The sequence below is a fragment of the Pteronotus mesoamericanus genome, unplaced genomic scaffold (genome assembly GCF_021234165.1).
Source record: "Pteronotus mesoamericanus isolate MK-2021 breed Mesoamerican mustached bat unplaced genomic scaffold, CSHL_Meso_final contig_20, whole genome shotgun sequence".
In the NCBI taxonomy this organism is placed as follows: domain Eukaryota; kingdom Metazoa; phylum Chordata; class Mammalia; order Chiroptera; family Mormoopidae; genus Pteronotus; species Pteronotus mesoamericanus.
In genome coordinates, this window is record NW_026555085.1 from 93,871,343 (window position 1) to 93,886,589 (window position 15,247).

The window sequence follows — 15,247 nt, forward strand, 5'->3', positions numbered from 1 at the left end:
TTAGATTCGTGTACACAGACAATAAACTTTAATTGATGAACATAGGTCAATTAAAGACATTTAAAAAAAAATCCTCACCTGAGGATATGTTTATTGATTTTAGAGAGAAAGAGAGCAAGATGTTGATTGGATGCCTCACGTATGTGCCCTACCAGACATCAATCCCGCAACCTAGGTATGTGCCCTGACTGGAAATCGAACCTGCAGCCTTTTGATGTACAAGACAACATTCCAACTGAGCCATCAGCCAGGGCTAAAGACATTTTCAATAAGCAAAAACTAAAGGTCTACATCAACAGACCATAATGTCAATACAGGGCTATCAAAGGACAAGCTTCAGAAAGCAGCGAAGATCATGCTGGGTAGATGGTCTGAGGCGTAAGAACGGTAATGAAAACTAGTTAACCATGGGTAAATCTAAACAATTACCTACATTAAAGCAATGATAACGATAAGGTCTAATTTGTAAGGTTAAAAATTAAAGCTAAGACTAAGATACCGGAGGATTATAGCACAAAGGGTTGGAAGAGGGGTGATTTAAACTTAAAGATTTCCAAGACCTTCAATCAGAGAGGAAGGTGAAAATTACATTTAAAGTTTAAATGCTAAAATTCAAAGGCAATTCCCTTAAAACAAAAAAGATTAGGATAAACCCCTCAATTAAGATTAGGTTGAACAATAATCCAGCTATATATTGCTTCTGAGACACACTAAAACCTACGGACCAAGATAAAGTTAAAAAGATAGTAAAAAGCCTATCAGATATACTATGAGCAACTTCACGTCACTAAAGTAAAAACTTCAATGAAAATTACAAATTCCCAAAGAAATGCAATAACAAAAATGTTTTTTAATGTTTTTAAAAAAAACATTTGCAAGAAACAGAAAGAGTAGTATTTCTGTAATCACTGAAACTAATCAATAGTTATATTTTCTCACAAAGACCAAGTTCAGACAATTTTAGAGGCAAGCTTTACCCTGTTTTCAAAGAACAGATCATTTAAATTTTTTTCTTCTCTTTCACGAGAATAGGGGGAAATAAGAGAGAACACTCACTTATTCCATAACCTGGACATCAAAACTAGACAAGAGCAACAGCAACACACACAAAAAAGAACAGGCCAACTTCATCATTGTACTAGAAATTTTAGCTGGTTTGCAACAAAAGACCATGGCCACTCCAAATAAGTGTAGACATATTTTAAAAGTAAATTTTAAAGAATTAGGAAAACCAGTTATTATTTGTAGATATTATTGGTCACATAAAAGACCCCCAAAACCTTACAGATTTTAAATATAAGACTTTAGTAAAATGGTTGGATATAACAGCAGTAATCTAAAATACAACTTCTGTGTTCACTTTAGCAGCACAAATACTAAAATTGGAATGATACAAAGATGATTAGCATGGCCCTGCACAGGATGTTATGCAAATTTTTATTTTTGCAACCCTTCTGTAAATCTAAAATTAACCCAAAGTAAAAGTTGAAAAAAAAATGTATGTAATCTCTTAGGCCAGAAAACAGAAAATAATATTTTTAAAAGATACTACTTAGAACATTAGGATATGGAAACCAGGACTAAATATAATAGAATTTCAAAAGGTTTATAAGGAAAATTCTAAGAACCTAAAGAATAGAGGGTTGTGCTATCTTTATAATGGGAAAATTCAATATTATGGTTTTCTTTTCCCACAAAATGACCTACCATTTGAATGCAAAGGCAATTAAAGTCCCAACAGAATTCTCTGGAAAACCTGACAAGTTGTTTCCAAAATTGCACAGAACTAAAGGTGAAGGCATCCCCAATGAAACAGGCAGGGGCAAGGGAGGACTTGTTTAAATACTTTCTATAAAGCCACAGAAATGTACATGTTTGGTATTGGCAGTGGGATGAACAATAAACCAATGGGAGAGCCTGTGAAACAAAACCCACACGTATATAGAAACTTACATGACAGAAATGAAACTGTAGGTCAAGGAGGAATAGATGAAACATTCATTAATTAGTTTTGGACAGCTAAACATGTTTAAAAAAAAGCAAATTGGGATCCCGGTATTACACCATATACACACACACACAACTCAATGTGGAGTAAAGATTTAAATGTAAAAACAAAGCTTTATTTATAACTTTTGGAATATAGATTATCTTTATTAATGATTTCTTAAGCAAAAAAGACATAAAACACAGAAAGGCTAATCAATTTGACATTAAACTTAGAAATTTTTACCTACAATACAAAACCTAAGTCTAATGAAACACCTAGTCATAACTTCCAGTTTCCAGGAAAGAGAGGTTACAGGACAGCATGATACCATCAAATAATTCCAGAATGTGGAATATTTTACAAAACAACTGGCCTTAACTCTTTAAAAAGTCAATGTCATAAAAAAAAATGGAGGTAGAGATAGATGGATGTGTAATAAACTTTTTTAGGTTAAGAGATTAAATTGACAAGAACATACCATGCATGAACCTTGAGTTTGGATTTAAAAACCAACCAACACCGAAAAGTGACATTCTTGACACAATCAGGGATATTTGAATATAGATTATATATTATGGGATTACTGTTAATTTTCTTAAGTTTGATAATGGTATTGTGGTTCTACAGGGCACTTGCTTTTTAAGAAGCATGGTGAAATACTGAAAGGGGAAATGTCATATTTTCAATTTACTTTCAAATTGTTCAACAAAATATTAACTGACAAACCTCTATGGAAGGCAATATGGATGTTCATGTTTCACATTTCTATAAATGTATGACTTTTTTTATATTAAAAATTTGAGCAGAAAATTAAAACCTGTGCTCTCCCAAGGGCATCAGTAGAAAGGTGAAAAAACAAGCCACAAACTGAAAAATGTTTGCAACACCTAACAGTAAAAGTATACATTTTTTAAAAAACTAAATCCTTAAATAAATTTATAAAACTTAAAATAAAATGGGCAAAAGTCATGAAAAAAGATTTTCACAGAGCAATCAGGAATGAACATAATATATATGCAAAGATGCTTAACCTAGAGGAAATGCAAATTCAAACAATGCCATTTCCTCTCTAGTCAAAATGAATTAACAGGGACAGGATTTACCATCCCCGACTAAAAACCTGTACAATTTGTAGACAAAAAAGTTTTTAAAATGTTGGACAATAGCTAGTGCAAGAGAGTGACTCCTAAAGAAAGGGAAAAGGCAAGTGCTACCATTGCTCAAGCTTAGTGCATGGAGTTTCCAGGCTATAGGCCTGGGATAAGGACAGGAATTCAGGGGCTGGGCTTCTCCAGGCGCAGATAATTTCGGAGAGCCAAGATCAAGCTTGTAGTGCACATTATTGGAGAGAGGAGGGCACTAGAAAAGAAGAGTTCCAGATCTACAGAGGGTTCCCCTGAGTTTTCAGCTGAATATTAGTCAGTGTATGCATGTGAGGTCACTACCCAATGGTGGGAAAGAACCACCAGGTAAGAACAGGTCGTACAGTTTGGAAGTTGATACAGGGCTTAGAACAGTTTTCATTGCCAGTAGCCAGAGTGAAGAAATCTCGTAAGATACCAAGCACAGGAAAGATTATTCTGAAGGGCATTACCTAAATAGTGGGCCAAATCTGCCCTGAAGACTGTTCTAGTCCTACTTCATTGAACTTAAAAACTATCAAAGGATCAAACTGCTCCCAAGTAACTTATTTAAAGGAATATAAAAAATCCAGCATTCAACAAAGTAAAATTAAAAAATGATGCCCTGGCTCGTGTGGCTTAGTGGATTGAGTGCCTGTGAACCACAGGGTTGCCGGTTTAATTCCAGTCAGGGCACAGGCCTGGGTTGTGCACCAGGTCCCCGGTAGGGGGTGCAAGAGGCAACCACACATTGAAGTTCCTCTCCCTTTCTTTCTCCCTCCCTTCCCCCCTCTAAAAATATTTTTTTTAATCTTAAAAAAAAAAAAGTACCAGGTATGCAAAGAAGGAAATTACAACCCAATAATGGGGGTGGGGGAGGTAACAGAGACCAGAAATGATGCAGATGACAGAATGGTCACTAAAGAACATTAAAACAGTTAAATATACTCCAGATGTTAAACAAAAATACAAAAATGCATGAGTATGTTAAGAAATGGGAGATATAAAAGACCAAAATGAAACTTCTAAAGATTAAAAATATAATGTCTGAGGTCAAAAATACACTGAATGGGATCCACAGATTAGATACTTCAGGAGAGAAGATGAATGAACTTAATGAAATGACCATGGAAACTGGCCAATTTGACAAAGAGAAAAAAGACAAAAAAGCAAAAAAAACAGACTGTGAGATAACATGTGGTCTAACATACATTTGGAGTCCCGGAGGGAGAGGAGAGACAGTAACAATTGAAGAAATAACAGCCAAAACTTTTCCAAATTTGATGAAAACCATAAAACCACTGGTAAATAGCCCCAGCAGGAGAAACATGAAACACACTACACCAAGCACAACATAATCAAATTGCTTAAAAATCAAAAATTTACAAGCAGCCAGGGAAAAAGAACACATTGCATATAGAACAAAGATAACAGCCTTCTTGCTTGAAAACACAACATGCCACTTAACATCCACTAGATTGGCAAAATTAAAATCTAAAATTAAGAAGCGTTAGAGATAATGTGAAACAAAGGTAACACATAGTGCTGGTAGAATATAAACTGGTACAGCCACTGCAGAACATAATTTGGCATTACCTTATAAAATGAAGGTATCCACACACCATGACCAAGCAGTATCACTCCTAGATATACAATGTTCATAGCAGCACTGTTTGCAATAGCCAAACAAATAAATCCCAAATGCCCATCCACAGAACCGATAAACTGTGGGGTAGTCATATAAGATCTGTCCAGAGGATATCCAGACATATAATATGAAAAATAGAGACATTTACTGAAGATACAAAAAACACTGTATGTACGTCAATGATGCCCCTTCAAAGTAGGTACCTCAGGACCTCACAAAGTTCTTCCCATTGCCATCAGCTGCACCATTGTATTTTCTTGAATCTCATTGATGGTCTGAAATCTCTTCCCTTTCAAAGGTGATTTTAATTTGGGGAAAAGCCAGAAGTTGCAGGGCGCGAAATCTGGGCTGTAGGGCGTCTGAGTCACCTGGGTGATTTGACGTTTTGTCAAAATACTCTGCACTAGACATGATGCATGAGCGGGCATATTGTTGTGATGAAGCTTGCCAATCACCAGCTGCCCATAGCTGTGGCCTTCTGATTATTCAAATAGTTTCACAGAGGAATGTTCAAGCTTAACAGACTTGTTGCTCTACTTGCTCAGTCATTTTGAATGTGATGGTCACACAGTACACATGCTCGCTCAACGTTGGTCTACCAGGCCCACTGACTAGTACAGTGAAGTCATCATTGTTCATGCATGCGCATTTCAGTCCACTCTCCTTGGCTGTCAAGTTACATTGATATCAATGTTGCACAAAACATTCTCGTTATATTAACAAAGGCTGGACTTTTTCTAGATAGACCTCATAAAACTATATAGCAATAAAAGTGAGTCACTCTCAAAAAGTACTGGACTAAGTTGAATAAAGCAAGTCACAGAAATGAGCATACATTATACCATTTATATAAATTCAAAAACATACAAAACTTAGCATTTTGTTTAGGGATACATATGTTATAAAACTATAACAAGCAAGAGAACAACAAACACAAAACTCATAATTATTACTTGAGAAGGAAAGGGCACATAAGGGACTTCTAAAATGCAGGTAATATTCATTTCCTAAGCTGGCCGATGGGACACAGATATTTTTGTAGGTATGAAATACTTCATTTTAAAAAGTGGAAAATGTTAAAGACTTGAAAAATGAAGACTACTATTTATGTATAACAAGAAAATTAGCGTAAAAAAGTATACAAAGAAAATGTTCAATTCTTTATTGTCTTTCTGTGCACTACACAATCAGTATTAATATAAAAGAACACAATTAGAATGTGGAAAAAAAACAAGCAGTCTTTAACTGCTTTGACACAAAATCTGAACATCTATTACTCTAAGCTAGATGAGTAAATATTTTAGCCACTCCTGTCTGATTCTTCATTTTCATCTATACTTAGATTTTTCTTTATCTTTGGATTTCTTGGGACTCCTGCTTCGGTCTCTCTTTTTACTCCTTTCTCTTTCATAGGGATCTGTTTGGTATTTGGATTTGTGACTATTGCTATAGTGGCCATCTCTTTCTCGAGATCGGCTGCGACTTCGGTTTTGAGGTCGGTCCTTCTTTTCACTCTTTTGTTTTTCCCAGCAGCTTTCCTCTTCTTCATAGTGACCAAACCCCATTTCTCTGTAGATATCCTGTCAAAGGAATAGAGAGAGAATTATAAGTAATTCCATAAAATCACTATCAATTAATAAAACTTAGACGAGTCCACCATTAGCAAGTAGTTGTAACAGCTCAAATTTGAACACTACCACTAATGCCGGGTATCTTGTAAATTAAAAAGCAAAAATAATTCAGAAAAAGATGTTACCATTTTTCTTATCAATCTCATTGCTTTGTATCTACTATTTCAGCTGCACAGAAGTATCAGATCCAAAAACAAGGAACTGAAACTGCTCAACTGAAGTAAGAACAGGTCTTTAGAGCAAAATTGTAACACCAGAAGTCCTGGGTATATGTAGTCACCTTTCTACCTCTTCCTTCCCCGACACCCTCAAAATGTGGACCCATCACTGATCTGCAAAAAATTCCCATATGAAACCTATACAGACTTCCAGTCAAGATGGAGGCATAAGTAAACATGTTTCACGTCTGCACACAACTTCAGCAACAGTTGCAGCTAGATATTCAAAACAAATATCGCCAAGATTCATCAGAAAATCAAGCTATATGGAAGTCTGACAACCAAGGATGCGAAGAAACCACATTCATCCAGATGGGTGTTTTTTCTACAATAGGCTATGCTACTAAGACAGGGAGTCAAAGCAGCTCTACCTACCTCACAGAAACAAACACAGGGAGGCTGCCAAATTGAGGAGAGAAAGAAACGGCCCAAATGAAAACACAGAACAAAACTCCAGAAAAAGAACTAAACAAAATGGCGGTAAGCAATCTATCAGATGCAGAGCTCAAAACACTGGTGATCAGGATGCTCAAAGAAATCATTGGGTACTGCAACAGTATAAAAAAGACTCAGGCAGAAGTGAAGGTTGCATTAAGTGAAATAAATAAAAATCTACAGGGAACCAACAAGGAAGAGAAAAGCATTCAATAAGAACAAGAAGAAAAAAGAATTTAAAAAAAAAAAAACAGGATAAAATAAGACTCTGAGACATCTGCAAACGTATGAACATCTGAATCATAGGGGTGCCAGAAAGAGAAGAGGAGGAGCAATAAATTGAAAGCTTATTTGAAAAAATAATGAAGGAAAACTTCCCTAATTTGATGAAGGAAATAGACATACAACTCCAGGAAGCATAGAGAGTCCCAAACAAGTTAGAGCCAAAGAGGATCACAGCAAGACACATCATATCTAAAATGCCAAAGGTTAAAGATAAAGAGAGAATCTTAAAAGCAGCAAGAGAAGAGCAGAGAGTTACCTACAAAGGAGTTCCCATAAGACTGTCAGCTGATTTCTCCAAAGCTATTTTGTAGGCTGGAAGGGACTTGCAAGAGGTATTCAAAGTGATGAAAAGCAAAGCTATCCTGCAAAGCTGTCACTTAAAATGGAAGGGTGGATAAAGTGCTTCCCAGACAAAGTAAAACTAGAGGAGTTCATCAGCACCAAGCCATTATTCTATGAAATGTTAAAGGGAACTATATAAGAAAAATAGGATCAAAACTATGAACATTAAAATGGCAACAAATTCACAACTATCATCAACTGAATCTAAAAATACAAACTAAGCAAACAAGCAGAACAGAAATAGAATCATAGACATAAAGATCATTTGGAGAATTATCAGCTGGGAGGGGGAAGGTGCAGGGATTAAGAAGTATAAATTGGTAGGTACAAAACAGACAGGGGTATGTTAAGAACAGTATGGGAAATGGAGTAGTCGAACTTAATATGCATGATCCATGGACATGAATTAAGGAGGGAAATGCTGGAAGGAGTGGAGTGTACCAGGCGGAGGGAGGGAAGGGGGAAAATTGGGACAACTGTAATAGCATAATCAATAAAATACATTTTTAAAAAACACATAAGACCAACCAAGAAAAATACTTCATTAATCAATTTAAAGAAAAAAGAATCATATAAAGAAGACATCATTTAACTAACAGAACTGGAAGAGGTTTCAGACAAGTCAGTCTAAAAAGAAAAAAAATAGATACTACATTCTTTGGTCTGAGTAATTATGTTTAAAATGTTTATAAGAGCTCCTCTCCAAATCTTCAAAAAAATTATTTTCTCGTTTAGACTAGGCTAATATGTTTTTATCAAAATCATAACTTTTTTTAAATGCTCACCCAAGGTCTTTTATTTTTCACTGCTTTCAGAAAGGAAAGGGGAGAAAGAGACAGAGAAAGAAACGTTGATGTTAGACATAGCGAATGGTTGCCTTCTTATATGTGCTCTGACTAGGGATTGAACCTGCAACCTGGGCATGTGACCTAACCAGGAATCAAACCTGTGACCCTTCGGTCTATAGCAGAAGCTCCAAAAGAGCCACACTGGCTGATGTTTCAAGAGATAGTTCGTAAAATTCAACTTTCTCAAAAGACTTCTCAGAGGAAAAGCAAAACCCTAAGGATTGCACTCCCAAGGGTCCCAACTCTTATCACCACAGGTATTATTACAGTAGACACAGGGACAGTAGACAGTCAAGGTTTAAAATCTAGAGTGATGCATACCCATGGTTAAAGATTGGATTTTAAAAAAATGATTCATTATTCCACAGACCGTCTAGATACTATTATGCCTGGCATGAAGATTGCAGTATGTGAACAAAGATCTAACACAATCACTGTGAGTGTGTGAAATACATTATAAACTTATTCATGATTTTCCACACAATCCCAATAGTTCTTATCATTCTATAAGAGTCCCAGAGGTAGCAAAATGAATCAGTATTTGGTTTAACCCTTTACCAATTATTTCCTAGTAAAATATAACATCCTTAGATAAAATAATTTTTTGTGCTTCCTGTTATACAAAATGTGGCCATGTGCAATTCTGTCTGTACAGCTAATTTCTGAATTGGTTGAGACAATAAATTTTTAAAAGAAAGAGATAGTTAGCTGATATATAACGTTATAAAATCTACAGCACATTAGTACATATATGGTTACCTAAATGCTTTGAGTGTTTAAAATGAGAGAGAGAGAGAGAGAGAGAGAGAGAGAGAGAGAGTGCAGTACTTAATTCTTTGAAAAAATTAAGAAACCTGAAAATCTGAAAAGGGCTGAAACTTTAAAACCTCTCCAATTTGGGGTAATTTCAAACTTACACAAGCTTTGAAGTCAGCAGCTACGTGTTTCAATGGTCTTTGCCATTTGGGAGCTGGGTCAAACAAGAAATACTCATGAGGTTAGACTGATCAGGGAAGGTTTCATAGAGAAGTTAGGACTTGAGCCTCAAAGAATGAGAGGGTTTGGGTTTGGAATGGTGGTAAGAAGGCTAATAAAAGCAGTGTAAGTGAAGACTGAAAAGCAAGGAAAAATTAGCACCGTGAGCACAAAGGAGGCATGTTCTGGTGCCTGGATGAAGCCATGTTAGAACAGATCGTCTGCACACGGGCCAGCACAGTGCTAAGTGCTTTTGCAGTACAGTGTCATCCTTATTTCAGGAACAAGGACACTCAGGCCAACATCTGCATACACTGAAAGTAATTATTTAATTGATCAGTACTTTGATATATAAAATTGAAATGGGGTGATATAGAATAATTTAAAAAACCCTCCGTATCTGACTGAATAAAAATAAACATTAAAGTTCTAGCTCTCCCACTGAACTATGAAGGCCCGTGGCCCTATGGGCTCAGGCTCTGCATATCTAAGGTGAAGGAAATTAATCAGATGAGCTCTTACATCCTTTCCAGTAAAGACTTTAAAACATTCTACCATTTTACACACTTAACACATAAGAAAGATGATTAAACTACCATGTCTAAAACAGAGAAAAATACCATAAAATGGCCAATTTAAAGCAACCAACTTCACCTAGCCAATGGTTTCTTGTAAGGCAGTAAAAAAAAAAATGTCTAGTCTAACTAAAAGCTCTTTGCTCTGGTCTCTGGGATGAAATCTAAGACTTAGTTCCAGCTAAATCACTAAAATAACATTGAAGAATTAAAATGACAGCTAAAATAGAGCCAAACTGAGAAGAATGCGAAACACCTATGAAAACCACAGAGGAGGGCTGGTAACGAGGACGCGCGCACCTGGCCAGGCAGCCTGCCGCCGGTGCTCACTTCCTGTAACCCCAGTAAAACCCCCGCCCCAACTGCACAGAAACCGCCTTTGGAATTAAGACATGAGGTGGAAAAATTAAAAAGTTTTCGAATTGAACAGTAAGGCTGTTGCTTAATAAAAAACAAAGAGCTTGAAGATATAAAACATTCTTAGGAAACTAGGATCACCAAACAAAATGCTGACAAATTGAAAAATGTGAGCTATACCCCAAAATTACCTCGTACTGAAAATTCACTTTAACAATTCTATTTTTGAGACTGGAATCCAAAGGATAAAAATCAGAATAGAGAAAAATTTGGGCTGACTGAAATCTTAAATATGGATGCTGTTTCATTAGAAAGAAAATAAAATTAGTTTAGCTCTATTATTAAATAAAAGCATAAAATTTTAAAATTTACTCTAATTCACAGATACAGTCAACAGATTCATGCTTACCAGATGGGAAAGGGGTCAGGAACAAAAATGGGTAAAAGGGGTCTAATGGATGGTGATGAACTGAAACTAGACTTTGGATGGTGAGCTCACTATACTGTTCACAGATGTCAAATCATAATGTTGAACATCTGAAACTTATATAATGTTATTAACCAATGTTACCGCAACAGAAAAAAACCCATTTGCTTTAATACACTTTCAGGGAAGAAACAAAGTTAGATTGTTATTTTGAATTTAAGTTTTTTAAAAAGATTTTATTTATTTTCAGAGAGAGGGAGGGGAAGGGAAGGAGAAAGAGAGGGAGAGAAACATCAATGTGTGGTTGCCTCTTGTGAGCCCCCTACCGGGGACAAGGCCCGCAACACGGGCATGTGCCCTGACTGGGAATCAAACTGGCGACCGTTTGGTTCACAAGCCAGCACTCAATCCACTGTACCACCCAGCCAGGATGAATTTAACAATTTTGCCAACTACCTTAAAATTCTCTAAAAAACACTAACATTATTCCCCCAAAATATCATTTGATACTTTTTACTCTGTGCCAAAAGAAGATTATTTGCTACTCTCAAGTTTTGAGTAAGCCAACAACAGGATAAAAAAGATTTGTAAGAAGGGGGAGAAATAACAGACTCAAAGTGCAGCCAGCCTTTTGATTTTCTTTACCTCTTAGACACATACCAATGTATATATGTATCTCTCAGGCCTGGACTCACTGGCAAGTCTATGCACATGTGCAGGATGGCGAGCTACAGCCAAAGGACACATACATGGGGTGGGGGCGAGAATTAAGGGTTTTTAGTGGAAAACGTGAATATTCATAGAAATGTGATATAGCCACCATTATGAAAAAAAGCTAAATTTACAATGGAGTACAGACATTAGGAGAAATATGTTCCTATTAGATCATACTGGATTGTTGCACTATGAGACAAATTATATTAGATTAACAATAGGTTTTAAAAAGAAAACTAAGAAATATATTCCAGGTAAGAAGAGCAGCAGAGTCGTTAGGAGTGCAAGTCTGAATTTAAATTGTGCCTCTGCTATTTATTAGCTGTGTAAAACTATGGGAAAACTGCTTTACCTCCTTAGTTTTCACTCTCTTTGTTGTGAAATGGGGACAATAGCACCCACCTCACTATAAAGACTTTGAAGATATTGGCTATTACTGATTCTCGTGCAGGCTATTTGAAGGACTGACAAAGGTGTAATTTAAAAACTGATGTCAGGGCGTGAATGACTGCAAGCTTTAAAAGCTAAAGGGCTGTGGAAAGAGAGGTTATACCTCTGGCTGGGCAACAGCAAGGCATAGGAATACATGCTAACCAGGAAACAGGGGGCTAAGAATATATATAAAATATATATGCCTGCTGAAAATTTTTTAAAAATATAGAATAAATCATAATACACATAAAAACTACAGGGGGAAAGGTAGAAAGGACAGGGTCCGAATGAAGCTAAATTCTCTGTATGTACCATTTTGTAGATTTTACTTTGGAACCATATAAATGATTTTTAAAACTACAAAACAAAAAATTTTTAAAGGAATCCTTAAACATCAAAAAAGAAATTAAATGAAATATAAACCCAATTAAAAAGTACTCCAACTGATTTAAAACAGTAATTTGACTGTAACAGTAAAAGTAGTAACAAAAGCCAGTGTAGAAAATGACTGCACACTTTTTTTTTTTTTTTCATTTAACCTGAACAACATGTCTGTGAAATATTATCTCAGTTTCACAGAGGAGGAAACTGTGGCTCAGAAAGTTAACTCGCAGAGGTCACGTCAATGACTAGCACTATGGAAATTTAAACCTAACTTTCCTGGCAGCAAATCCTTCCCTTTGCCAACCACATTGCATCTCTCCGTTTGCATCTCTGCTTGACATCCCCACCATCCTGAGTTCCTTCTCAGCTCTACAGATCGACACCACCCTCACCCACCAGGGCCCAGCTCAAAGGTCTGTGTATGGTAAAATGAAAGCAATGAGCTGCCACGTAATTTGTTTTTCATTTACCTGAGAGCCAAAATGCAGGCTGGAAATGCTTTCTTCTCTTTATAATCAATTTTCTTTCAGGAGTTTTTACTATTATTACCTTTGAAAATGTATTGTTCAAAAAGCTTTTGGGACGATCAGGTTAATTATGAGTGCTGTTTTTATCTCATATACACAGTACAAAGGGAATAAGTGTTTCGCAGATCCTAGGCCCTGCCAAGCTGTTTAGTACTGTACACAGCATTGGTGATAAAATGGTAAGTGAGAACTGCTTTAGCATAACCACATTTGTTGTCAGCGGGAACAAATGAGTATCCACAGGTGGGATGGAAACCAACCGCTTCACAATGTGGAACTGTATTATCAAGTTAATTCAAAAAGAATCTTTTATAGTTTGTGATGTATATTCTTGAAAATTAAAGTCCATTACCCCAGTGAAACTACTCTACGCTTTAAGACTTAGAACACGCCCATCACTAAGATGTAATTTACAAAGGGATAAAACATTTATTTCTCCACAGCTGAGTCTGGACATCAGAGTACCTGATTGGTATTTCTGATTGGCATGTAGTCCTCATCTTCTTTTTCTTCAGAGCAGTGACGGGTTTTCTTCTTGTGTTTTTTACTTGTGTGGGAGTGACTTGACTTTGAGTCCTCTGCCTGCTCATCCAGGATAAGGTCATATTTTGCACTGCAGCAGCTAGTTAAGGCAAATGTGAGAACTGACACCTATAAAACATCAAAACCTAAGAGTCTGGTGAGCGAAGGGGATGAAGACATTAGAGGTAACTTTTTGAAGGAAAAGCACCTTACAAGCATAGTTTATTTCTAAAATAAAAGACTCATACTTTCTCATTACACAGTCAGAAAAAAACGGAAAGAACCTTGCTTGTTTATAGGCAGCTAACAATTGGTAAGTGGACAAAAAATACGGCAGGAGAAAAAAAAACCTATATATCCACAAATGAAATGTAAGTAGCTAAAAAAATAAGGAAACACTTGTCAATAAAGAAAAACTTAAACTTAGAAAATGAGGCACATGTTTAACTAAAAAAAAAAAAAAAATTAAGATAATATAAACTCCAACACCAGAAAAGCTATATAAAATGTACATTCATGTGACTCTTCTTCTGAAGAGTAAATTAGTTCAATCCTATTAGTTTCAAATAAGAATTTATAAAAAAATCAAATAAGTTAAATGAATGAAGACATGCATGATAGGATTATTTTTTGTAATAAGCTGGGAACAACAAAAAACCTAGTAATAAAGATATATTTAATTTTACTGTAGCACTTTAACAAAACATTACTTTATAAAGGAAGTTATTAACAATGATAAATGAATGCTATGAAAAAACCTTGGAAGGTGTTTGTAAAAAATTAGAAGTGAAAAAACCTTTAAGCAAAAACCATATATACCATATGGTGATTTTAACTTCACAAAACATTATAAAAGGTCAAGTCTTGACAGGAACAAGGAGAAATAAACATCAGTTGTCTAGACGGTAGAATGATGAGTGAATTTTTTTAACTTTCACATAAATATGTTATAAAAATTGTGATAATGTTTTAATTCAGAGATAAGTATTTTCTCTAATATGAACAAAACTAAACCATGTGTTAGCATAAGGGGCAATGTAAAACCACTACAACCTCTGCTGACAATAATCTCAATTTCTAAAACAGATTTTGGGGAAAGCCAGAACAGCGGTTTTCAAAAGAAAGCTTATGAGGAAGCCCAACACACAGGGCTCCGTCAGTGGCGCAGGGGACAGGCAGGATCACAGACACACTTCCCTCGGGGCCAGTTTCACGTCTCTTTTTCACTGGCACAGTCCACGCTGTCCTCAGGCGTGACGCACCTCTGCCCAGGATTAACCAGGAAAACCCTGCACCGTTCCACTTTCCGTCAGGTGGCTTGAGACGGTGAGTCAGCCTGTACCATGCTGTCATTACTGTACTGTCTCTGACTTCTTTTCTCCTTTACACTATGTTGCACTGCCACACTATTCCCAGGGCAGCTTCTGGACCTTCTCCTTTCTCAGATACAAATTCAATAGTCCTCGTTTAGGATTTCACCTTAGTGTGTTGCGTTTCACATGCTTCCCTCTCTGTGCAAAAGGCTTAGAGAGGTGTTTCTCAAAATGCTGATAACAGTCCATCAATGGAGTGCAAAATCTACTGAATGGGTCACAAGCAGCACTTTTCTAATAACATAGACTAGGAAACAAGAGTGCATGGCATCGAAGAAAAATATGGGTGCATGTGATCATTATACTTGGGTTGTGATGGGTCAAGACATAAGCTGTCTTTCTGAAATGACATAGCACAGTTAGATGGTACCCCACCTCTGCCCTCCTTGCCCCCATATTCAAGTTGCAGCTTTAATATCACTCCTTTGAGTGTTATTGAGGCT

At 36.3% G+C, this 15,247-nt stretch overlaps 1 protein-coding gene and 1 non-coding gene across 2 annotated transcripts in view; one reads left to right on the top strand and one right to left on the bottom strand.

Moving 5' to 3' along the window:
- Nucleotides 1-1,352: 1,352 nt before the first annotated feature.
- Nucleotides 1,353-1,458, top strand: LOC129067998 (U6 spliceosomal RNA). The gene has a single exon (XR_008528820.1). It is a non-coding gene; the product is annotated as a U6 spliceosomal RNA (small nuclear RNA).
- A 2,721-nt stretch (nucleotides 1,459-4,179) lies between these two features.
- PPIL4 (peptidylprolyl isomerase like 4) overlaps nucleotides 4,180-15,247 on the bottom strand; it is a 31,401-nt gene continuing 20,333 nt past the window's right edge. The window contains exons 12-13 of the mRNA XM_054570097.1: nucleotides 13,375-13,522; nucleotides 4,180-6,339 (exon numbers count right to left, since the gene is read on the bottom strand). Coding sequence (XP_054426072.1) covers nucleotides 6,088-6,339; nucleotides 13,375-13,522 — 400 coding nt within the window. The 3' untranslated portion in view covers nucleotides 4,180-6,087. The remainder of the gene's footprint in view (nucleotides 6,340-13,374; nucleotides 13,523-15,247) is intronic.